Below are 26,428 nucleotides of genomic sequence, written 5' to 3' on the forward strand. Positions count from 1 at the left end.
AACATCTACTAAATATCTCTAACAGTGACTCCAGGTTTTAAGCCTCGGGAAATATAATTCAAAAAACTGAAAGCACTGGTTATTACTTCGCTGATTCACAAATATCACTGGTTTCCACTAATCCCAACACAACTTCAAGCTGCAGTTAAGGAAGCCATGCTGCAGGGAAGTTTATGTACTTGTACTATGTTGACATCTATCCAACGATGTTCCTTCTTCCAAAGGCTATTTCTCCCTCCTCGTTCTTCCTGGGAATCTTTACAGCTTGATAAACGAATATTTAAATATCAACACTATCTCCTATCATTCTGGGCCATGCGTTTGATTGACACGTACTAATAAGAGCAAACATAACACAAACAGAAGAAGAATATTTTGTACCAGTCTGACCCACAAATCTCCCAGTCTGAAACCTTATTGAATCAGATTGCTGCCATAAATATGTTTCAACCTGCAGACTTTTCTCTTTCGTTGCTGCAGATGAAAAAGAGGATAGCATCCTAGGAAGCATCCTGTTGCCCAGTTTTCACATATCTATGTTGTCGGTGGATGACCACATCAGCAGGAAATATGCCTTTAAGGTAAACACTAGTTACATTTTTTTAAAGGTTTGTCATGTTGTTATTATTATTGATGGCAACAATCCATGCTACTTTGTAACTAACTTTTCATTTTTATTGATTTTTATTTTCATGTGACAGCAATTCAATCCAGTTTTATTTATATAGCACCAAATCACAACAACAGTCGCCTCAAGGCGCTTTATATTGTAAGGTAGACCCTGCAATAATACATAGAGAGAAAACCCAACAATCATATGATCCCCTATGAGCAAGCACTTTGGCAACAGTGGGAAGGAAAAACTCCCTTTTAACAGGAAGAAACCTCCAGCAGAACCAGGCTCAGGGAGGGGCGGGGCCATCTGCTGTGATTGGATGGGGTGGGGTAGGGTTAGGGTATTCACAGGGTTCACAGTGTGCAAGTTATAGATGTAAAAAAGGTAGAAAGTCTCAAAGTTTCACCTTGATGAGGTTAATGTACTGACCCCAAAGGTTTGATCAGAGGTTTGAGACTGAAAGAGGCGTCCATTTGTAGAAATACCCCAACAGATCCCGTGTCCTGCCTCGTGCACACACTTGACCACACCAGACTGATATCATACATTTTACTGTCAGTTTTAGTTGAGCGGCTGTGTCTGAATTTCATGGTTCAAAATGCTAATACATAAAAAAATAGGTTTTTCTCACATAGATGTGTGTATACTTGTACATACACATAGAAAGTTGTGTGTTGGGCAGTTCAGTGTGATACTTGTGATGAAGTCATGATCCAGATTTGGTTCTCGCACTTCTGTTTTATCTTATTACCGCTCTCCCTCTGTCTTCACTCAGGCCACGCACCCCAACATGCGGACATATTACTTCTGCACTGACACAGCCAAAGAGATGGAGTCCTGGATGAAAGTCATGACAGACGCTGCTCTCGTCCACACTGAACCAGTCAGAAGGTTGGTGCTAACCACAGGGATATGTCTGACAGATAAGATGTGTGCAGATGTGAGGTACACACCTACTGTGCAGGGACACAGTTCTACAACGTGGAGTGTTGTTTTATATCCCACGCATCACAGGGGCCTCATTTATGGTGTGTTTTATGGCCTCAAAGTCTAAGGAGCTTGGATGACCTGGATGAACCTTCACAGACATCACAGCCTCTGAAAGGATTGAATCAAGACTTTTATCCTTAACTAGCATGAAGCAACAACATTTGAGCCCAATTTATTGTTTCTGACACCACTAAACGTCCTTTTAGCATTTAAACGCGACTGTCCAGATTCAGCTCCAGGAAGTCAGAGACACGTGCTGTTCTTTTCAGAGCATGAAGTTAGAAGAAAAGGAGTATTTAAATGAGTCATGCAGGCATGATTTGCAACAGGCAATTCAAAGCTATTTGTGCTGAAAAAAGCATCATTTTGGTAATGTGGCTGTGATAGTCCCTCTAAGAACAGGAAAGCATTAGGAATACCAGGACTCATCAGAATAAGTATGCAGTTGGTGCAGGTGGTTTGCTTGACCATGTATACATGCCGAAACGTTGTTCTGTCCTGTAGTTCTTCCCCGATTTAACTTTTACATCGAATTACTACAAATGACTGGTATTTTGATGCTGCAGAGCAGAACATGGAGTAGCACAGGAAAGGGGAGAAACAGGGCACACGTCCCACAAACGTGTTAGAGCCAGCAGAGTTGGTCTTTGTGTTTTCAGACATTGTTGCACATCATGAAAACTCCAGAGCACACAGAAGCCTCTGCACATCTTTAGTCACTGGTATATCCGTACGACGTCACAGTCGTCTTCGTTCGGCTGCTCCCTTTACGGCTCACCACCATACCCACCCTGTGCTTGTCCTCCTCCACTAGGTCCAGGATTGTTTTCTCTGGGCTTCTTTTTTCTTCCTGCCTGTCAGCTCCATGTTCAACATCCTTCGTCCACTCCCCTCCTCTGCACAAACCATCTCAGCCTTGCCTCGCTAACTTAATCTCCAAACCGCTCAAACTGAGCTTATGCTCTTCATCCTGGTCACTTCCAATGAAAACAACTTTAACTCAGCCTCTCCAAACCACATATCATTGCAGGCCTCACTACCATCACAGATCATCCTTGAACTTTGCCTCTGCTGACTCCACCTGCATCCACTCCCTGCTTCACCTCTCTTGTGCGGTCTGTTGCTGTGGATGGCTCTTCTGTCTGTACTATCTCTACGCCTTCTACCCGCGTGTATTTGTCTTGGTTTTACTGTCATTCGTTCCTCTTCTCTCCAGTGCATACCTCCACCTCTCTGGGCTCCACCTCCACCTACTTCCACCTGCTTCTACTCTCACCACAGATCAGAATGTAGTCTTCAAACATAGGAGCAGACGCCTGATGTAATCCCACCTGTACTGTGAACCTGTCACTCCTACCACCGCACTGCTGTCCCACTGGGCTCTCTTGGCACCTTATCAAAGGCTTTCTTTAGATCCAGAAAGACTGTTGACCTTCCCTACTTTTTCTCTTTAAGTGAACATCTTTCTGCAGTGAAGCCGTACTGATGCTTGCTAATCTTCGTCACCGAGCTTCAGCAGCTCTTTCTCATAGTTTCATAGTTTGGTCCATTGGCTTTATCCCTCTGTAGTTTTTGCAAAATAGACCCAGTCCTTGAACCGTACCAGCACACTTCTCCATTTCTTCATCACCCACTTACTTTCCAAAATTGTGTTAAGTAGTCTGGTGAAAAAGTCCACTGCCCTCTTTTTCTCTGCCCTGGGGTATGTCATCTGGATCAACCACCTTTCCACTCTACATCCTCACACTGTCTTTACGTGTTAGCACATTTCTGGACTTAATCAACCGAAGGTGCTGCACATCCTTTCTAGCTCGCGCTCTTCCCTGTCCAGTCAGTATGAGTCCTTTTCCCTTTACTTAGCGCCCAGCCTCACATACAACTCAGTATAAGCTTTTTCCTTTGCCGCTCTCTCTGTGCTGTATGCCGAGACTCCCAGTACTACTTCTTCCCGACTGTTCTAGCTTTTCTTTGCTAAAGTCTTCTTTTGAGTGCCTTGTTGTACTTACTCGTCTACCTTACAATACAAAGCGCCTTGTGGTGACTGTTGTTGTGATTTGGCGCTGTATAAATAAAATTGAATTGAATTAATCATCAAGTCTCCTTTTTGTCACAATCCTGGGTCTTTTGACCCAGCGTTTTGAGTTTTAGTTTATGTTTAAGCCCTTCTAACTTCATTTTTTATCATGCCTAGGTTGTTATAGTGCTTTGTTATTAGATTCCCCTTGTGTCTTCCACCCATGTTAAGTCTCCTTTGCCCTTCATGTGTTTCATGTCTGTGTCTTACATTTCCTGTTTTATTTTGAAGAGGTCTGGTGTTCCTGTGTTCATCGTGTTCATCTTCACACTCCACGCAGTTTGTGAAGAGTGGACCCGGGTGCAGACACTCTAAAACTCAAACTTAACTGATGATGAGCTGTTTATTAAGGCAGACAGAACAGTACAAAATAAAAGAGCAAAAACAAAGCAAACTAAGCAATAACCTAAACTGGGTAAACTAGAAAGGAAGCACGAACTATGAAAAATCCTGGTAAACAGAAAAACAAACAAAACTCTAAACATGGCAATGATGATGAGCATATATATATATATATATATATAAGATAAGATAAGATAAGATAGAACTTTATTAATCCCTCGGGTGGGTTCCTCTGGGAAATTCGACTTCCAAAAAGCACAGCAACGACCGAAGTTACAGTTACAGAATTGTTATATATATATACACACACACACACACACACACACACACACACACACACACACATATAAATACAGAGACAAATATAAATAAAATATACAAAGGGGATAAATAGAATAAATAGGAATAAAAAATAAAAATACAAGTGAATTGCACATTTCAAGTATTGAGTCTATTGCACTGTTGACTATTTACAAAAAGTATTGCACAAGGTATTGTACAGTGAGGTGAAGAGGCACTACAGCTTAGTTGTTCCCCCCTCCTTTGTCCTCCTGTTTCCCCTCCCTCTCCCCTCCAGAGAGGAGTTAAACAGTCTGATGGCGTGTGGGACAAAGGAGTTTTTAAGTCTGTTGGTTCTTGTCTTGGGGAGAAGCAACCTGTCACTGAACAGACTCTTCTGGTTGTTTATGGCCGTGTGCAGAGGATGCCCAGCATTGTTCATAATGTCCATCAGTTTCTTTAATGTTCTTTTCTCTGCCACTGTCACCAGAGTGTCCAGCTTCATGCCGACCACAGAGCTAGCCTTCCTGATCAGTTTCTCCAGCCTGGATGAGTCCTTCTTTGCTGTGCTGCTCCCCCAGCACACCACAGCATAGAAAAGTACTCCAGCAACCACCGACTGGTAAAACATCCTCAGGAGCTTCCTGCAGATGTTAAAAGACCTCAGCCTCCTGAGGAAGTACAGTCGGCTTTGGGCTTTTTTATACAGGTGCTCTGTGTTGCATGACCAGTCCAGTTTATTGTCCACCCACAGCCCGAGGTACTTGTACTTGTTGACCACCTCCACCTCCTCCCCCTCTATCTGAACCGGCAGTGGACCTTCTCTGGACCTCCCGAAGTCCACAACCAGTTCCTTAGTCTTTGAGGTGTTGAGTTGCAGGTGGTTTGTGTGACTCCATGCGACAAAGTTCCTCACCAGACTTCTGTACTCCTCTTCCTGATCATCCCAGATACACCCCATGATGGCCGTGTCATCTGCAAACTTCTGAATATATATATATATATATATATATATATATATATATATATATATATATATATATATATATATATATATATAAAATATGAAAACCTGAACGCAGGACTGAATGAGAAGGCACAGACTAAATACACACAGGAGGCTAATGAGAGAAGTGGGAACACAGTGGAAGAGTAAAACTAAACACGATGAACACAGGAACACCAGACCTCTTCAAAATAAAACAGGAAACATAAGACGCAGACATGACAAACTGAACTAGACAACGTAAGACACAGACATGAAGCACATGAAGGGCAAAGGAGACTTAACATGGGTGATAGACACAAGGGGAATCTAATAACAAAGCACTATAACAACCTAGGCATGATAAAAAAATGAAGTTAGAAAACCTGAAGGGCTTAAACACAAACTAAAACTCAAAACGCTGGGTCAGAAGACCCAGGATCGTGACACTTTTCTTCTGTCCTCGGTCCAGAGGATACACTGAACAACTTCTTGCTAGTTTCCCTTAGCACTACAATGTTGCCAGTCATCTGGTAACTTTTCCTTACCCCCCAGTGCCTGTCTCAACGTCTTCCTGAACTCTGTCCAACAGTCTACTTCCACCACTGCTTTCACCCGAAGCTGGCTGGCTACGTTCTCCCCTGCTGCTAGCTTGCAGTCTCCTCTCTCTTTCAAATTGCACCTCGTGTATATGATGTAGTCCATCTGTGCACCTTCCTCTCTTCCTCTTCTTTCCATGCTAAAATCTACTATTATGTGTCCTTCTGTATTTCTGTCTTTAGCAGCATACTTGCCTAACATCACCTGTTCCCTTCAGCTACATGTCCACTGAAATCTGCTCAAATTACGTTTCCCTCTTCCTCGGGGGACACACTCTACCCCTTTATCTCTGCCAGCCGACAGCTGTGGGGTATAAATCATCCAATTTCCAGCTTCAAACACAACTCATGATGTTGTCCGACACTCTCTTTACCATTACATTAGTCAAGATCAGCCGTACACTATTTCTTTGTCTACGCCATGGTAGAAAAACCTGAACCCACCTCCAATGCCCATGTTCTCCTGTAGACACATATATCTACCTTCCTTCTTTCCTTCTAATCAGCCAGTCATAGTCCCTATGGTCCCTAATCTCACCTCCTCACTCCTGCCTCTCCTTCTGTCTTGTTGCCACCGAACACACCTTCCTCCTTTCCTCTTCCTTTGTCTTCGGCCAACAGTAGCACAGTTTCCACCAGCATCCTGTTAGCCAACAACACTGGAGGTGGTCGTTGTTAACCCAGGCCCCGAACGATCCGGTATGGAAAGCTCATTCTTTGTGATCCGCATGTTTGATTTGGCCAAAATTTCCATCGGATCCCCTTCCTAATAAAACCCTCCTCATTTACCTGGACCGACACTAAGAATGCACTGGCCTGTGACCCCGTGTGGCTGGGTACTCAGCGTCACATATTGACTTTGAGATGTTTTTCCTGTTCAAAACAATAGTAGAAGATCCATTAGATAACAACTGACATGGCAGCAAAGATGCAGTAATCAGTCTAAGCTCTGACTGAGCTTCAGTGTCTTAGAGTAACGCTGTATGCTGCTCAGGTGTGACACTCGGGACTGTGTGTTATAGCTGGGAACCATCACACTTGGGTAATTTTCCTCAAGTACTTACTGATTAGGTAAACTACCCAATACGTGTCTGTGAAGGTTCTCAGTCATCCAGCTCATCGTAGTCTGAGGAGCTTGGAAAGAAAAGCATCTGGACTTCTTTGAGTTACTTGAAGACGTTTCACCTCTCATCTGAGAAGCTTCTTCAGTTCTAAGGGTCAAATGGTGGAGAGTCCCAGATTTAAACCCAGTGGGAGTTTCCCCCCACAGAGGGACGAAGGACCCCCTGATGATCCTCTACCTAATCACATGAGCCAAGGTGTGAAACCTGGCCCCACCCTATCATGTGATTTCCTGAGGTCAGATGGTCCAGGATGTGAGTGGGCGTCTGAGAAGGGATCTCAAAACTGGATTATAGATGGCCGACAGTTGGTGTCGTAAACCACCGCCTCTGTTCAAAGATGGTCGCTCCACTGACCTCAGGAAATCACATGATAGGGTGGAGCCAGGTTTCACAATGAGCTCACCCGAAACCCTGGCTGATTGGGACCCACACCCGCTTTCACACCTTGGCTCATGTGATTAGAGGATCATCAGGGGGTCCTTCGTCCCTCTGTGGGGGGAAACTCCCACTGGGTTTAAATCTGGGACTCTCCACCATCTGACCCTCGAACTGAAGAAGCTTCTCGGAGGTGAAACATCTTCAAGCAACTCAAAGAAGTCCAGACGCTTTTGTTTCCAAGCTCCTTAGACTACCCAATACGTGCGCTTACTGGTGAGGTTCAGTTACACTAAACAGATTATAATTTATTGACACTTACTGTGGTCCATGTAAGCCAAACCCATCAAGTAGTTGTTGTTATTGTGCCATATAGTTACATTAATCCCTAACATAATGATGATCCAACATATGATTAACCACTCTGTGTTGATATAAATAATATTGTAATGTAACACAGTATACCCGCTCAAAGTCGCGGTTCAGAGTTGGTGGATTTTTCCTTATAATTAAATTCCCACAATTTGGCAGAAACTGCAAATATCTGTCATAATTTTTATGGCTTTTTTGTAGCAATATATAACTTTTCAGGCATTTTAATGCTTAATTAATAAGAGCAAAGAAATTCTTAAATAATTAAATAAATTATAAATTTAAAATATAAATAATTGTAAGTTTTAATTCATTTAAAATTCACAAAATAAGCACGAACGTAAATTCAGCATCCATCCATCCATCCATCTTCCTCCACTTTATCCGGGGCCGGGTCGTGGAGGCAGCAGAGAAGCCCAGACCTCCTCCTCCCCTCCTCCAGCTTATCTGGGGGAACACCGAGGCGTTCCCAGGCCAGCCGAGAGATATAATCTCTCCAGCGTGTCCTGGGTCTGCCCCGGGGCCTCTCCTGTAAATTCAGCAAAATTTACATATTAAAATTAGTACTATACACATTTTTAGGACTGTAGAGCGATCACAAAGGAACCGTAGAGGAAAATGAGGAAACGCTCCTGTAGTCTGAGGCGGCTTGTTTCATTCATCTCTCCTTATTGCATCTTTGGCAGGTGGAGTCCAGCATTCCCACATTGGAAAAGTTTATCTTGAGTATTTTGTTGCGTGTTCTTGTGTTTTGATGGCACCCAAATGCATATTCAGGGTTTAAACGATAAAAACTGGCATTTATAGACATTTTTTGACCACATGCAAAATTTGTGTTTTTTCACTATTCGTGAGTGCTCGGCGAATGAGACCCTCACAGATTCTGTGGATCAACAGTATTACATGTACATGCAGTATTCGTTTGTAATTGAAGGATCAGGTTTTCCAGTCACAGTTTTAGATGTTGAAGAAATGAGCATCTATAAATATGCTGGACCTGAAGATCTAAGCAGCAGGCTTGTGGGGTTCTCCCAAGTTGAAGTGATGGGTAGCTGCTGATGGTGGTCTGAGGAGGTACAAATGACAAACTGATGACAGGATGTGATCTGCAGCAGTTCCAAGTCTTCAGGACTTCTGGACTTAAGCTTCTGCCAGTGTCTTGGTGCCAAATAACACAGCTCGCCTTTAGAGATCTTCCAGATTAGTGGGTGGGGGCTCATCTCTGTCTCATCTCTGATCTGAGTGCTCAAATGTTCTGTGTGATCATGAAAGAAAAAACATTGTGTAGTGCCACCTCCTTAAAAAAACCACACATCAATGCTCGAATCTGTATTATTCTGTATTTGTTCATTGCGATGCTTCATTAAGGCTCTGCTCTAAATAAAGGATACTTTTAAGTAATTAAAGAAACTCCACTGAGCACATACTCCCTGCAGTTTTGCATCATTAGAGGGTTTTTTTGACAAAAATATGAAACTTCTGAGAAATCGTGGACTCGAAAAGGTTGACAGAAGGCGAGAGGAGCTGTCTCACTCACACAGGGATTGTTACAATAAATGTCTTTCCTTATTTTGCTGAATTCCACTTCCTGTTTTTTCTGTCACAGAACGGACAAGTTGAAAGGGGACCAGCGGAGACCTCAAGAGCTGAACAACCTGCTGAACCACAGAGTCCTCACACGGCCCGAGATCCAGAACAACGAACGCAATCGAGAACCTGCGTGTCAACATTCCCTGTCGCAGGTCGACGACAAATGGCAAAAAGATGTTGTGAAACACAATGACCAGAGGGAGCAAGAGTACTACACCTTACAGCGGGAGGGAGAAAGGTACTCTCTGAAGAAAGAGGGCGTGAGCTACATGCTGCAGAAGGATGGAGATAGGTATCTCCTGCACAAGGATGGAGAAAAGTACCTCCTGAGAAAGGATGGGGAGAAATACTCGCTGCAGAAAGATGAAAAAGTGTACACCATTCACAGAGATCTGGAGAAGTGCGGCGTCCGTAAAACGGATGATAAACACGCGGTGACGCCGGCTGAGGAAAAGTACGCACCCTCCAAAGATGGGGAGAAGTATCTGCTCGCAAAAGACAGAGAAAAGTACGCGCTGCAGAAAGTAGGCGACCGACACACGCTCCAGAAAGATGGAAAAAAGTGCCTCTCTCAAAAGGAGGTCAAGAGACAGCTGTCATTAAAGGAAACTGAAAGGTTCAGCACTATGAGGGAGAAGGATAATAAATATGGCACTATACAAGTTATGGACAAATACAACACTATGAAAGAAATTAAGAGATACAGCTCGTTTCGAGAGGGGGATAAATACGCGACTCTGAGGGACGCAGAGAAATGTGCTACGGTTTGTGATAAATACGGCTTTCAGAGAGATCCGAGCACCGACAGGGCTCTGACTAAAATCAACAGCATCAAGCTACAACCAGCCCAGGCTGCCGCCATCGCAGCTGCGGTGTCTGCGTCTCGCCAGAACCAGGCCAACATCAGCGCCCAGAAACCTGCACAGGTCAGTGGCTCAGGGTGTGGGACAGGCGAGCAGCAAAGGGACTGCAGCCCCACAGAGGTGGATGGCAACCTGGCCAGGGTTCCCGTAAAGTCTCCAGCTCCAGTCCAGGAGCCAGAAAAGGGTTTGTCCAGGACCAACTCCATTCAGCAGCTGGAGCACTGGGTCCATCCGCAAAGGAGAGGAATGGACGATAACCCAAAGAGGTGAGCAAAGCAACTTTTCATTCAGTACATTTAAAACTTTAACAAAGAGGGAGGAAAACATTCAAAATACACCGTCGCATAAGTAACATAAGTATAGGCATTGAACCAAACCTCAACATAGAGATTAGCTTCACACGGGATGTGGATGCAGCTCACTTTCTAGCTACTTATTTTAGAAGCTAATCTTTGTACATTCCAGGTGTAACACACTTCACTGCTGAATATACTTTTCTATTTTTCCATTTTGTGGGCTCCAAAGGACTAAATGATTGTGTCGAACTGGGAGTGTTATTTCTAGATCGTAAAGATCAAAGCTCTTAGTGTTTGTCATGCGGTGAATGGCCAGTGACTTTTTCCCACCATCAAGTGCGGGATCTACCAAGATGCTCTGTCCCCACTGCTGTTCTGCATAGGCCTGAACCCCCTCAGTGAGATCATTAACAAGACTGGCTACGGATACCGTCTACGGAAAGCAGCAATCTTGAGCCACCTCCTGTACATGGATGACATCGAGCTGTATGCCAAGAGTGAACGAGACATCGATTCACCGATCCACACCACCAGGATCTACAGCAATGACATCGGGATGTCGTTCGGACTGGAGAATGTAGTCGGATGGTATCAAAGAGAGGGAAGGTAGTCCGAACTGAGGGGATTGAATCTACTTAGCACTTTTAATTCTTATTCTTATTTTTATTTTTATATCTATTTAAGCGTTTATGACAGCATGTTTGCACTAAGCACCGCAGCAATTTCCTAATGTTGTAAACCTGCTCAACATTTGGCAATAAAACCCTTTCTGATTCTGAACTACCAGAAGGCAACATTGCAGACATAGAGTACTTGGGGATCCCACAGACAAATGGGAACCATGAAGAGGCCACTAGGAAAGCTGCAACCATCTATCAACACCTACACCCTGCCTGTGATCAGGTACCCTGCTGGGATAGTAAGTTGGCCAAAGGAGGAGATAGAAGCCACTGACATGAAGACAAGAAAGCTCCTGACGATGCATGGAGGGTTTCAGGGGTCCATCACAGCAGGCAAGACCCCAGGCTGTGTAAAGATGCCCCAGAGACAATCCAGCACATAACAGCAGGGTGCAAGATGCTAGCAGGCAAGGCATACATGGAACGCCATAACCAAGTGGCCGGCATAGTGTACAGGAACATCTGTGCCGAGTATAACCTGGAAGTCCCGAGGTCAAAATGGGAGATGCCCCCAAGGGTGGTGGAGAATGACCGAGCTAAGATCCTGTGGGACTTCCAGATACAGACGGACAAAATGGTGGTGGCTAACCAACCGGACATAGTGGTGGTAGACAAACAGAAGAAGACGGCCGTAGTGATCGATGTAGCGGTTCCCAATGACAGCAACATCAGGAAGAAGGAACACGAGAAGCTGGAGAAATACCAAGGGCTCAGAGAAGAGCTGGAGAAGATGTGGAGGGTGAAGGTAACGGCGGTCCCCGTGGTAATCGGAGCACTCAATGACTCCCAAGCTAGGTGATGGAGAGAGACGCAGATATAGAGATGGTTCCCTGATTGTAAGTTTTTTCTTGCTTTTTTTTTTTTTTGTTTAGCCTGTCTTTTCTGGCAGCTTTTGCAATCAGAATTGTAATCAGTAATTTTCCAAGATGAGCTCTACAAATTCACTACAGGCTCCTGTTGTTCACGTGTTATTTTTATCTGTTTATGTATTCATTTCTATCAGTCTTATTTATATTATTACAGTTATGTCTAAGCTGACAGGCGGGAGGTAAAAAAGGAGAAAATACAATAACAGGATAGAGCATGAATACAAAAGCAGTTGATCGCCAACTGCTGGACTTGTAATGGTGACATTATGTTTAGTTTAACTGTTTAATGTTTTGTTGTACAGAAGAGCTTTCTTCCTTTCTACCATGTCATAGTGCTGGGATGGATTCAGGATCAAATTGATCTGTTGTGCATGTGTTCAGTTTGGAGGTTTTCCTAAATGGATTTATCGAGTTAAGGACTGAACAGTAATGTTTAGATAACCTTCTGTGCGCTCACATATTGTGCTGACATATTCTTCCATCCTGACCTTCTTCAGCGTTTCCCTTAGTTGTTTTTAAGGACCATACAGTTGTTTGTAAATTCGAATTAGGAGGAGGCCATTTACCTGGAAAGGGAAAGACCATCTCTGAATGGAGGAGGGGCCTAAGGGTCCATCTGTCACCACCTTACAATGCTGTGATTGCAGCCATTCCCCAACTCTCTGTGAATGGGACTCATGGTTATTGATCAGTGGTTGCTGATCAATGGTCATGCATATTAATGATCATAAACTGACCTCCCAGCCCATTGTTCATCAGTGCTGCTGGTTTGAATCGTCGTCCTGGTTATAAGGTTGGAAACCTGCTGTCAGCTGGACTGAAGACGTCACCTGATGATGAAGAAACGTTTCTCAGGGCTGGACTGGCCTACGGGCATGCCGGGCATTTGCCCGGTGGGCTGCTCGTCATTTTTCGTTTTTATGGGCCGATGGGGTTTTATTTCTTTTCTTTTTAACGGTATAAATGAAAGGTGGTGGATTGGCCAGTTGGTCATGATCGACTCTGGGCTGGACCAATTACAGCCGAGGAGGTCGAACTTTAAAGTTGAGGTGAAAAGGAACACGATTTGTGCCGTACTACTTCAGCTAGAAAGTTGCTAATTCAATCATGAAACTGATCAATGATCAGCTGATCGGCTTTTCTCTGCGCCAGAAACAGGAAACCAGCGGAGGTCGGGCTAAACAACAGCAGCACGTTTAGGCTTGATCAGCTGTTGTTAGAATTTATTTAATATTAATTTCTAGTATCAGCTGATGTTTGCTGGAGCCACAGCTGTAAAGCTGCTGGTCATGATGTCGGTTTGGATATGTGGTGAGAGGGAAACATGAAGATGAAACCAGGAGATGTCCTTACTGGATCATCAGAGCTGAACAGGTGATGGAGAAACAAGTTTACCTTTTAGGTGACATGAATGAGTTGAAGTTATGAACTGTTTCTGAGAGACGAATAACACCAGGATCCTTTTCTAAGCAGCTGACAGCTGGTAACTGTGCAGGGGCGGATCTAGCAAAGTGTTGCCAGGGGGCAGGTAGGGCATTAACAGGGAGAGGGGGGCACAAAGAAATACTTTTCTTTCTTATTCTCATTTAAAATGTCTCGCTTTTAACAAATAATTATCTGAATCTTACAACCAAAGTTTTAATCTGATTAAAATGTGTAGAAATCCATTATTGTATTCAGTAAATATTAAGCCTAGTATATATCCTAGTAAGTTATAGTATCCTTTCCTTTGGGAAGGTACCATCTGTGCAGTCTGTAATTCTGCTGAAGAAAGATGTTGAATCTATTTAATTACTGGAGAAAAATAATAGATTTCTGTGCATTTGCTTTATAAGTGCATTAAATTAAAAACGTTTTGTCAATTAAGCATCTTGAGGCCGAGGGTGGGGGAGTGGTTCCCTACTTTTTTCTTTTCTGTTTTTTGCTGGGAGTTGGCAACCCTATTAGTGAGGTATATGTAATTATAAATTAGGTTGTTTTATATTTTTTCTAAGTACTGTTTAGAATAGCAGAATAGGGAGGATGGTGTAGGTTTAAGTTTATTATAAAGGCTTTATGGCTTTTCCTATAATACCATGGTGGGCCGGTCACTAGTCAAAATGCTGATTTTTTTTTTTGTCCCAGTCCAGCCCTGATGTTTCTCCCACTGAAAACGTCCAGATGAACAGATGTTACTGTACATCCAGCACTTTAGTAACAGGTGTCACGAAGTTGACATTTCAGACATGTCAGAAGCTCTGACTTTTTTTGCCGTCTCTCCAAACACTGAATCCAGATACCGAGTGAAGGCCAGCACTCCAGCCTTCCCTGCAGTAGGGACAAACTAAAAGAGCTATATGCATTTTTTTCTTATTTTCCAGTGTTACATCGTACCAGACTTTACCGAGAAACATGCCCAGCCACCGTACCCAGATTGTACCCCGCTACCCTCAGGGGTACCGCACGCTGCCCCGCAACAGCATGATGAGGCCCGAAAGCATTTGCAGTGTGGCAGGCTCGGTATATGACCGGGCCCTCCATCCAGCCTGCACGTCTGCTGTTAGCACAACAGAGAAGAGAAAATCAATGAGGGATGACACAATGTGGCAGCTCTATGAGTGGCAGCAGAGGCAGGCCTTCTCCAGGCAAAGTCTGGCTCAGCCAGCAGGTACACTTTTACAAATAACATCGATTTCTTTTCTGAAGTTGTATAAATGGTACCTATGCCTTTTCTATATTAGTACCCTATGTTTCTTTTTCTTGTTGTTCCCATAAGACTTGTTAGAAAGAACACATGACACAGATGGGCTGCAGCAGACCATGACAGACAGTAACCATCTGTCAGAGAGGATGTGGCTGTGAGGTTGTGAGATGCCTTATTGACAAGTCCATGTTGTCTAAAACAGTATTTCTTTTTTTTTAACAAAATGTATGTCATTTAATCAGATGAGCATTTTTTTAGCTAAGAAACATGAGTGGCCATAAAAAACTTTAAAGAGGAACCTCTTGGATGATGTGATGCCTTACGTCCTGTCGGGCAGTTTCAATCATGGCCTGAATGATTGGTTGTGCCAAACACGTTTGCTTTTCCAAGAGCAGCTCTGTAGACTCCCTGCATCCTGTCTGCCCTGGATAAGCTGCTCCAGTTGTATAAGCGTTAAATGTTCTGGTAAGCCAACAGTGACACGTTCTCCTGTGTTGTTGTTTGTGCTTCCAGGTGTGGGTCATTACGGCACGCTGCCCAGCATTAAGACCATGGGCAACATCTCCCAACATGCCGTGGCGCACTCCATTCCCACTTCCCCATCTCATGGCTCTCTGGCTCTGTACAGCACATTCTCCCCTTCTCGTCAGCAGGTTGCTCAAAATCATAGTAGCTCCCACTCTGAGGTTTCTTCGCCCATATTGAGGGGGGACGTGACTCTTGATCGCCGGCACAGGACACACCTTGCGAAGGTAACGGTCATGGCACAGGAATTCCATTTAAATATTAAGCTTTCATCATGCAGGACGTTCAATACAAAACAAAGGTATACCAAAATCCAATGCTCTGGGGTGTGGCTGCTAAACTGTAGCAGAGGCTACTTGGTTTAAACAGTAATAAGTACATGAAGAGTGAAGCTGTTTTGCTCGGTCCATTCTTGGCATTAACGTGGACTGGCTTTAGGGTGTTCCTGAAGAGATGGTAGGTATAAGCAGCACTACAGGAGCATTAACAAACCATATGACCGGTATGACTCGGACAGAGAGATACATAAACAGGGCTGTGAAAGCTAAAAGGCAGGAGGAAAAAATCAGAAAGAAAAAGGAAAGCGGGAGAAAATGCATGTGTGTTTGTCATGAAATGTGCTTGATAGAGAGGGTGAGAAGCTCCAGCTCTTCTGGGGAAATAACAAGACATTCCCAAGCCAGCCAAGAGATGTAATTTTTGTAGCATGTCATGGGTGTGTCCCAGAGCTTCCTCCCAGTGGGATATGCCTGGAAAACCTCACGTAGGAGCCCCTCAGGAGTCATCCTTGTCAGATGCCTGAACCACTTCAGCTGGCTTCTTCTGATATGGAGGAATATAAAGATGTTTTGATTTCAGAAATATACAAGAGAAAAGAGGAGCGACCAAAACCTTTGGAAAAACTGAAAAGCTCACGTCTGACGTTTGTCAACATCTACAGTTTACAGGGGTTTCATACAGCTGAGCAAATATCTCATAGCTATATGTGACAGAGAGTAGGAACACTGCCTTAAGTGAATGTGATGAACTCTGTCCTCTTCTAGTACGGATACACAGCTGATCGACGATCCATTGCAGTTGGCATCCCATCTCAGACTATCACTCCACAGTCTCTGCAGGGCAAGACGGTAAGCAGCACCATGACATTCACCGTGTGCTCCGCCTCCACTGTTAAAGAAGAGTGACATCTGTGTTTTGGTTTGATCAACTATAAAATGTTGATGGTTAAACATTTTGCACTGGTTTCTACACAGTGGTGTGTTGTTTTATTTTAATCGGTGCCAGTCACATCGAGTCTTTGTACATCACACCATAAATAGCAACCAAATGAAGAGCTCACTGGCGAGTAAGCCTCCGGTAAAGTCATTAGGTCAACGAGAGCCACAATTCCAGGAACTTCATTTTTTAATGTCCAGCAGAACGCGTGTGAGTGAGCGTGTGTTTGTGTGTGAGTGTGTGTGCGTGCGTGTGTTTGTCTGTGTGCGCGCGCGTTCGTGTGTGTGCGTGTGTGTGTGTGTGTGTGTGTGGTGAGTGAGTGCGTGTGAGTGAGTGAGTGTGTGCGTGTGAGTGTGTGTGCGTGCGTGTGTTTGTCTGTGTGCGCGCGCGTTCGTGTGTGTGCGTGTGTGTGTGTGTGTGTGTGGTGAGTGAGTGCGTGTGAGTGAGTGAGTGTGTGTGTGTGTGTGTGTGTGTGTGTGGTGAGTGAGTGAGTGCGTGTGTGTGTGTGTGTGTGGTGAGTGAGTGCGTGTGTGCGTGTGAGTGAGTGAGTGCGTGTGAGTGAGTGAGTGTGTGTGTGTGTGTGGTGAGTGAGTGCGTGTGTGTGTGTGTGTGTGTGGTGAGTGAGTGCGTGTGTGTGAGTGAGTGTGTGTGCGTGTGTTTGTGTGTGTGCGCACGCGTTCATGTGTGTGTGCGCACGCGTTCATGTGTGTGTGTGCGTGTGAGTGAGCGTGTGTGTGTGGTGAGTGAGTGAGCGTGTGTGCGTGTGAGTGAGCGTGTGTGTGTGCATGTGAGTGAGCGTGTGTGTGTGGTGAGTGAGTGTGTTTGTGTGTGCGCGCGCGTTTGTGTGTGTGCGTGTGAGTGTGTGTGTGTGTGTGTGCGCGTTCGTGTGTGTGAGTGAGTGTGTTTGTGCGCGTTCGTGTGTGTGAGTGAGTGTGTTTGTGCGCGTGCGTGTGTGTGAGTGAGTGAGTGTGTTTGTGTGTGCGCGCGCGTGAGCGTGTGTGTGTGAGTGTGTGTGTGTGCGCGTTCGTGTGTGTGAGTGAGTGTGTTTGTGCGCGTGCGTGTGTGCGTGTGAGTTAGTGTGCGTGCGTGTGTTTGTGTGTGCGCGCGTGTTTGTGTGTGTGCGTGTGTGCGCGCGTGTTTGTGTGTGTGCGTGTGTGCGCGCGTGTTTGTGTGTGTGCGTGTGAGTGAGCGTGTGAGTGAGCGTGTGTGTGCGCGTTTGTGCCTGTGTGCGCGCGTGTGTTTGTGTGTGTGCTTGTGTGCGTGTGAGTGAGCGTGTGTGTGCGCGTTTGTGCCTGCGTGCGCGCGTGTGTGTGCGTGTGAGTGAGCGTGTGTGTGCGCGTTTGTGCGTGCGTGCGCGTGTTTGTGTGCGCGCGTGTGTTTGTGTGCGCGCGTGTGTGTGTTGGTCTTTGCTCTGAAGTTGTGTTTAATTAGTTGCCTTTAATTTGTTCTAGCAAATGAGCCAGAAATGCATTGCAGTGGTTCTCCTCTGTGTGTTGCTCTGTGCAGCCGGAGGAGCTGACACTGCTGCTGATCAAGCTTCGCCGGCAGCAGGCGGAGCTCAACAGCCTGCGGGAACACACAGTAGCTCAGCTAATGGCCGTTGGTATGGAAGGGCACAACGCAAAGGTCAGCTCTGAGTGTATGTGTTTGTGCATGCACGTATTTGTGCTTTCCCAGCCAAGCAGTCAAAACACACACTGTGTGCATTTGTATGTATCTGCAAGAGGACCGCTATTCATCGTCTGGTTTAGATGTCGTGTCTGCTCGGTTTGGAAAAATCTCGTGTTTTGGTTTAAATCATAGACTGTATGTAAAAGATGTCACCTCCATCATTTGGATTTGGCATCTTGATGGCTCGATGTTATCCTGTAACCACGGCTACGTTGACTTTTGTGACCATATTTTGACAAAAGACGATAGTTCTAAGATTAGCGAGCTGCGTGGATAAACTGTGCTGGTGCTGCACGTAGACACAAACTAGCAAAAAATACTGATTGTCAAATGATTCAGAACTGTTTCACGAGGTCCCTCAAACTTGGTCTTCATGTTCATGGAATTAGACGGCAGTCAGCCGGCTGTATTGACTCACCTCCCTAACCCTCACTCTATGCTTACCTCTTTTTTATTTAAACACAAAGAAACAGTGTCACTGTGGAGTATTGTTGTGGCATTAATGGTGGATGGGTTTGTCCAGTCGCCCAGTCCTAACTGCCTCCGAGTCATCCAGGTGTCTTCCCTCCAGACAAAAGAAAAGAAACCTGAATAGCCAAATTCTATCAGTCCCACCTGTAGCTCCCCCATGGATCGTGGCACTTGTAATTTCTGGGATTATTTTAGTAGAATTGACAGCAGGCTCCGAGGAAAGGTTATTTTTGACTGCCAGGCCAGCCTGTGTGAGCTATTTACAGGAATAAAGAATAATGCTCAGACTGTTACCTTTACTATTTCACAAAAGCTTAAAAGGTCCATTTCCACAATTTAGACTTTAATTGCAGGAAATGTTATCAAAGAAGTTTCGCAGGAGACGAAGCAAACAAACAAAATCACAAAACAATCATCAAATCACCTGAATACTTATCTGACTAACTCTGAGCTGAGTTTGTTCTTGTCTTTGGTGAGGAGAGCTTGGAGATCGATGAGCACATCCAGATTGTTTTATTTTATTTCTATTTATATAATGTACATAACTCACCCACTTGTATATACTCATTCACTGTATATAGGCTCTTTTTTTCTCTGCACAGAGGAGCGTATCAGGTCACCTTTCACTGCGTGTTACACCTGTATAACTATGCACGGGACAAATAAAGAATCTTGAATCTCAACTAGGCCCAAAGATGCACTTATCCCCATGATAATCACCCAATAGGAAAGCAGCATTCAGTCGAAGTGTGATGTGGTCAATTCAACCATCTAACACGGCAAAAATGAGCTGATGAAAAGACAAAATCCCAAAGTCGATTAATGAGTTCACAGGTTGGACTTCGGTTCCCCCTCTCGCGTCTCTGCGGGGAGTTTAAACGGTGACCTGTTTAGATCCAATGTTCTGAACTGCTCATTGCACAGAAGACTAAAGGAAGAATCTCTTTTACACCCCACATTTATACCTGCTCACCCGTCCTCCACCTTCCTTCACCGGACGTCACATCTTCACATTTTGGTCGTCTAATAAAGTTGTTGACATGTAATCAGCCGATGTCCACCCACAACTCGTATATCTGACTTACATGGTTTAACACAAAGTCTAAACTTTAAAATCAGTAAAATCATTTCATTTTCTTTGTTATTCTGAACATAAAGAATTCACGTTTAAACATTCAGGAACATAATCCCTTCATAATTCAAATACAGAGGAATACTTTGTTTTACTTTTTAAAACAAAGTATTTAGTATTTAGCTGTGATGGTCACACGACACGTGCATGACGTGCTGCTTTGAGCCCATCAGTATGTATGTTGTATCTGTCTTCTTTTATGTATTGAAGATCAAGAAGTTATTCCACGCTGCGTGTGGAGATGGCGTGACAGATATTCCACCGTCATGTCGTGAATTTAGTTTGTAGGCCTGAACCTACTGCGGTGCGTGAGCTCAAGTGTTTCAAACTATAAAACTGTGAGGGAGGCGAGTGAGGCCCCAGAATGCAGACTGTGATAAACTAAAGAAGAGTCATTAATTCATCAAGTGTGGGTATCCACAGAAGCTAAAACACACACTAGGGCTGTGGGACACTGGAGTGCTGAAGTGACAGCAGGACAGAACTTAACGCAAGCCGAAGGACAAGCAAAATAAGATGGGAAGTGAAGAACACGGACAGAAAGGGAAGCTAGAACTGACACAGACGTGAACACAACACAAGCAGGATCTGACTAAGAAACTAAACCAGAAAACAATGAAAATGCTAAACTCAGTCTACGAGAGCGATAACAGAGGTTTAAGGAAGAACACATGAAACATTAAACACATCAGGAATGAGCGAAACAAACACGAGAAAGCCACAAACATTTGGAGAGCGGACCCAGGAACGTGACAAAAATAGATATCAGATTATAATATTAATTTAATGACTTATGTGGACAGTTTGCTGAGCGAGTTTGTGTTTGTTCGGTTTAAATCGAGCTCTGCTTCGTTTTCCCTGCTGCAGTTGGTTTGTGCAAGTGTGAACACAGAAATGGCGCTGGGCTGTGGATCAGAACAACCATACCAAGATGCTTTGGAAGACGCTCTCCGTACGGTCCCAGATGAACTCCAGACTGGTGCATTTATGGTGCGAATGTGAACGAAACACCAAGTGATCCAAATTACACGTTTGAGCGAAAAACGTCCGTAGCCAAATATGCTTCGTATTCTCAGTGCAGGAAAGAACTATAGATCACGGCAAATGAACGTAAATGCTTTGTGTTCTCCAACAGTCCAGAACGCAGCACCTTCTTCCTGTGTTTACTTTTGCTGCTGCCGCCCCAGACACATAGGAAGCCATAATGATATTTAGGGACGATTGTACATAAACTGAGGTTAAGATTCAAATTCTTTGCTGTCATTCTCTCTCTCTTCTGTTTTTGTGAACTCTTCCTCTGTAACTTTGTCTTTTCCTTTCCTGCTTTTGCCTCTGTACTAATGTGTCTACCAAACTTTTCCTATTTCTTCTCTCCTTCCTTCTTGGCTACTGAAGACTGATGTTCTCTTCCATCATCTCCAGAGGAACCTTATATACCTGGAAAGTCAGGTGAGCACTCTGCTCCTCTTGTCTTAAATCAAATAAAACATTTTGTGAGTCATGGGAAGATCCAGTTTTCACTTACTGGAAGAGAACATTTGCTTGTTTCCAGAAAATCTTCTGTAAATGTACACACATTTACAATGATCTATTTTATCCTTTATTTCTTTGCGTGTTTATTCAGAATCTTTCATTCTGAAGCTGAAATTGCATTACAAACTTCCTGCAGCATTTGTAGCACTTTTGCCCAATGCTTTGTTCAGTGGGCTAATTTGTAGATAGCTGTTGGGTTCAGTGACGTTAAGTATGTATGAAGTTTGAAGCTCAACTTGCAAAGACTTGAAACTGGTTGCGAATCATATATGAGTATGAAGTCTATATTATAATGCAGCTACTTGTTTGAATCCGCAGTTTGTGAAGCTATAAACACTATAAACACTACACTATAGGGCTGCCACGATTAGTCGACTATCAAAATCGTCGACGACTGATTTAATAGTCGACGCGTCGTTTGAAGCTTTGTAAGATCCCAAAAGACGCAGGAATAAGTAGCAGGATTTAAGAGTGTAATAACGGACTGAAACAGAAGATGGCAGCACTGCATGTACAAGGATGCCAGCTGCCGTTAAACCCCGAAGAAGAAGAAGCTGTGTCCCAGAATTCATAGCGCAGCCCTTGCCACTACCCGATCCGTACCGGAAACCCGATTGGTACCCCGCATGCGCAAATCTTACGTCACTTCCTCTCTTTGCCAACATTGCGACATTCAATATATTTGAATGACACGGTTAGCGCCCAGTTAGCTCCTAGCATTTCTCAACAGCTCTGCCTCCTTTTTGACTGGATAATGGATAATCCGTATCCGCAACAAATTTTTGCTTTTCTCCTCAACAGAGAGCGTCCCCCGATTGAACAACAGCACCGTCAAATAAGAAGAATGGTGCCTAATGACAGAGTTAATAATACTGAATTTGTAATATGTCACGCGAAGATTCATCAGCCAGATGAAGTGTTTACTGGCAATTGACAGTGATAGCGGACATCATCATCACTTTTCCAACAATCCTCTCCTCACAGACAAGCATAAACACACTCGACTATCACTAAATCAAATTTAACACACGTTTGTAATGACGCTAATTCAGTTTATAATAGGGTTCACTAGCTCAGTCAGCAGGTGGCGGTATCCTCGTACACTGGGGAGTAAACTGCCATTAAACGAACAGAAGAAGAAGAAAACATCTGCACATGCGCGGTACGGATCGGGTAGACCCGATTTGTACGGTCCGACTTTGCACATGCGCAGTGAGGATCGGGAGTCCTGATCTGTCACTATCTTTTTACTTTTTTGTTTTTGTCTACATTATATTAAATGTTTCATTATCGGAAACATTTTAAGAGATACTTGTTATTCTTAACATCTTGACAGATACTCTGACCCGTAACTATCGTAAAACGGTTCGACCGGAAGTAGACACCTTTCGCGCATGCGGGGTACGGATCAGGTAGTGACAGTTCTGCTCAGTTGTCAACAATGGCGGCAGCTAGTTAGTTTTAATATTGCTCTTATTAATCTTTTTGGGTCACAAAATAAACGTTTAACATATTTTCAGGCGAGAATGTAGCTGTGTAAACCTCAAATATCTGCTCAGTTTATCAAGACACCGCATATTTTCAAAAGCGCTCCGACGTTTTCGGAGACGTCTGTTACCCACTAGCTCGATAGCGAACCGGGGGCTAGGCTAACTAGAGCCGTGAGAACACCGGACTCCCGGCACATCGTTTTCAAACCCACCGCCGTCTTTCGCTGCTCAGGTTAAACATGATATATGAGTCACTTAGATAACTTAAAAATGTTATTGTTTGGCTTTTTTAGTATTTGTTCCTGAGTAAATCGGTTTGTCTGAGATTAAAGTTATAGTTTTTACACAGCTGAATAAACATCAAGCAGACAGCTGATTATCAGAAGTGTGAGATGCTCAAGAATTTACTCCGGTGTCCTGTTAAATTTTAGATAGCAAGGAGTTTATTAAACTCCACCGAAACAATCTGCAAATTTCATTAAAATGTAATAAACTATCATCTTGTCTTTATTTTTAGTTAGCACAGACCTTAAACACTTAAAGCTGTAAGCTAATGATAGTTATATAAGAGCAGATGCTGCTGGTGCAATAAGCTGTACGTTTTACGTCCAATGGATGATGATCTGATTAGTCGACTAATCGCAAAAATAATCGGTGACTAGTCGACTATCAAAATAATCGTTTGTGGCAGCCCTACTCAGTGTTGGGAAGGTTACTTTTAAAATGTATTCCGTTACAGAATACAGAATACATGCCCCAAAATGTATTCTGTAACGTATTCCGTTACGTTACTCAATGACAGTAACGTATTCTGAATACTTTGGATTACTTAATATATTATCATGTTTTTTACAACAACGTGAATGTACTATTGCTGTGTGATTTATTACTATTACTGAAGGTCCGCGACTCCGAACTGTAGTAAAGGGACCTCTGACTAATACGGCGGGGTCCCTGTCGGCTCGTAGCTGAAAAATAGCTTTACTTTGTTGTGTGGGTCAACTTTTCTTGCGAGAGACAGAGAGAGGCGTTGAAAGGCTGCTCCAACGGAACTTATTGTTTCGGAGGAAAACACGAACACGGTGTACAGTCGAGTCTTAATAGCTTACTTACAACTGGGCTCGTCAGGCTCTCTTCTTGGCTGCAGTGGTTATTATTATATTTACATGCTTCCAGCTCCCGTTTTTCCTCGATGACAACTCCTACCTTTCCACTCTCCTTTTTCTCCCTCCTCGCGCTCACAGACCCATAACGTGTATGGCAGTCCATTCTCCCTGCAGCACGGACTACACTGCCCATGATGCTACATTCTTTAGAGCTATGCTTGTAGCATTCTGCCTGTTAGCTTAGCACAACAACAACAACAACAACAAAAAGGCGCTCTCTCACCCAGGAAACACACAGTCGCAGAGAGAGAGAGCGTCGCCCTGTAACCATGGCAACCGTAACGCTGCCGCCTGGAACAAAGAGCGTAGCTGTCAAACAAACCCCAAACAGTCCTGACCCGCGACAAAATGAAACAAGTACCGCAGTGTAATCCATTTATTTCAACAAAGTAACTGTATTCTGAATACCACCTGTTTAAACGGTAACTGTAACGGAATACAGTTACTCATATTTTGTATTCTAAATACGTAACGGCGGTACATGTATTCCGTTACTCCCCAACACTGGCCCTACTACACTATAAACACTACACTATAGACACTACACTACTGTTAACGTATTCCTTGTAAGAAGCACGTTGTTACTGTGATGCAGTTATGTTGGATTCTCTTTAATTACTTTGATTCCAGATTTCAGTTGGATCTTTAAAAAAAAGTCTGAACCTGTAGTGATATTTATCACCAGGTTGTTTTCATGACCTGCACACACTGGGCTATTTAAGATTGCCAGGACGTTGACATCTCTGAGCACATTCTTCTTCTTCAGCATGCTCATCCTTCTGGGAAAACATAATCTGTTGGCAGTTTGCACATGTCATACCAGGATCAGGCATCGAAATGTGCTGTTTATTTTCAGCCTGTTAGGTAGGACTAGCCTTCCCTCTATTATTGAACAGGACTGCTCAGTACTGAAAAGGTCGTCCTTCTGTGAAAACATAGTCTTTGTGGAAGGGAGTTATTTTCAGTTTTCTTAGTTATTCTCTGCCTTTATCTTTGCCTCACACCACATTTTATACAAGCATAAAGAAAAAAGAAAAGAAAGAGAAGGAAACCACATCAGAGTCTGAATTGTCTACATGACTATTTAACATGAAACTACATGAAATTCTACCTTTAGATAGAAATGTAAAGGGTATAACATCTAATACAGAAGTGAATGGACCCTAGAAAGCTTTATGGGCAGGTGCTTTGCATCGTGGCCTCTAAAAACTCTGATACACTGTGTATAACAGCGGTCCCCAACCCCCGGGCCATGGACCGGTACCGGTCCGTGAGTCGTTTGGTGCCAGGCCGCGAGAGTTGAGGCTTGGTGTGAAACTTGTGGTTTTCAGGGTTTCTAGCGGTTTTTATCGTTAACTCTGTTTCCCTGGGTCTTTTCACGTGTGTTATGAATAAATCTTCTTTTTTTGGTACCGGTACTAGTTTTATTTTGCTGTATTTATACGCAACACCTTAAAGGCCGGTCCGTGAAAATATCTGGTCATTAAGTGATGACCTGATGAATCCTGCCTCCCGGCCCTCTGTGTTTATTAAGGTTGCTGTGTTTTTAACATGTTTTAATACTTTGTATCTTGTTCCATTTAATTTGAACAAGCCCCTAAAATCAGTCAGTGTTCACTGTCGGCCTCTCTGTTTTTATTGCCACTGATCATTTCATTAAAGATGAAAGAATTTACAGTTTTTAACTCTCAGTGATGCCGCAGTGTTTGTTTGACTTTGGGAGCTGCATCGTAGTCTGGGCCCAGGCACAGCTGATGACGTCAGACTTACAGACTGGATTGTCGAACATAAACCAGTCCGTGGTGCAAAAAAAATGTTGGGGACTGCTGGTGTATAACATGTCTTTACTTTCATGCTGCTGAAATTCGAAGCAAACTGATGTTCATTGTCTTTGCAAGTTGATATTCATTGTACGGAAATTTTAAAACCCTACACGATATTGCCAAAAGTATTGACACACCAATCGTGGCTCAAGAGTTGGCAGTTTGTCTTTTAATTGGAAGGCTGCCGGTTCGAGTCTCGGCTCCAACAGTCTCAGTCGTTGTGCCCTTGGGCGAGACACTTCACCCGTTGCCTACTGGTGGTGGTCAGAGGGCCCGGTGGCGCCAGTGTCCGGCAGCCTCGCCTCTGTCAGTGCGCCCCAGGGTGGCTGTGCTACAATGTAGCTGCCATCACCAGTGTGTGAGTGGGTGGATGACTGTAGTGTAAAGCGCTTTTAGTCCTTAGGGACTAGTAAAGCGCTATTTACCATTTACCCCTCCAAATCATCAAAGTGACTTTCGTGGTCAAAGGTGTGAAGATTAAGCTCACAGGCATGCAGACTATTTGAGAATGGGTTGGTCTAAGGAGCTCAGTGAATTCCATCATGGTACCATATCGTGCCACCAGTGCACCCAGTACAGTTGTGAAATTTCCTTGCTGCTAAATAGTTCTCAGTCAACTGTTAGGGCTATTGGAACAAAGTGAAAAGGATTAGAAATCGCAGAAA

The 26,428-nt window shown here is 43.9% G+C and overlaps 1 protein-coding gene across 1 annotated transcript in view; it reads left to right on the forward strand.

The window, feature by feature from the left end:
* LOC146650304 (pleckstrin homology domain-containing family A member 5-like) overlaps positions 1 to 26,428 on the forward strand; it is a 160,744-nt gene that overhangs the window by 100,832 nt on the left and 33,484 nt on the right. Inside the window, exons 9-16 of the mRNA XM_085386144.1 lie at positions 481 to 581; positions 1,392 to 1,507; positions 9,363 to 10,475; positions 14,415 to 14,701; positions 15,251 to 15,489; positions 16,306 to 16,389; positions 17,984 to 18,103; positions 21,147 to 21,200. Coding sequence (XP_085242270.1) covers positions 481 to 581; positions 1,392 to 1,507; positions 9,363 to 10,475; positions 14,415 to 14,701; positions 15,251 to 15,489; positions 16,306 to 16,389; positions 17,984 to 18,103; positions 21,147 to 21,200 — 2,114 coding nt within the window. The remainder of the gene's footprint in view (positions 1 to 480; positions 582 to 1,391; positions 1,508 to 9,362; positions 10,476 to 14,414; positions 14,702 to 15,250; positions 15,490 to 16,305; positions 16,390 to 17,983; positions 18,104 to 21,146; positions 21,201 to 26,428) is intronic.

Source organism: Rhamphochromis longiceps, linkage group LG17, assembly GCF_057381845.1.
Source record: "Rhamphochromis longiceps isolate RC_006_pf linkage group LG17, R_longiceps_female_GT1.1, whole genome shotgun sequence".
Lineage (NCBI taxonomy): Eukaryota > Metazoa > Chordata > Actinopteri > Cichliformes > Cichlidae > Rhamphochromis > Rhamphochromis longiceps.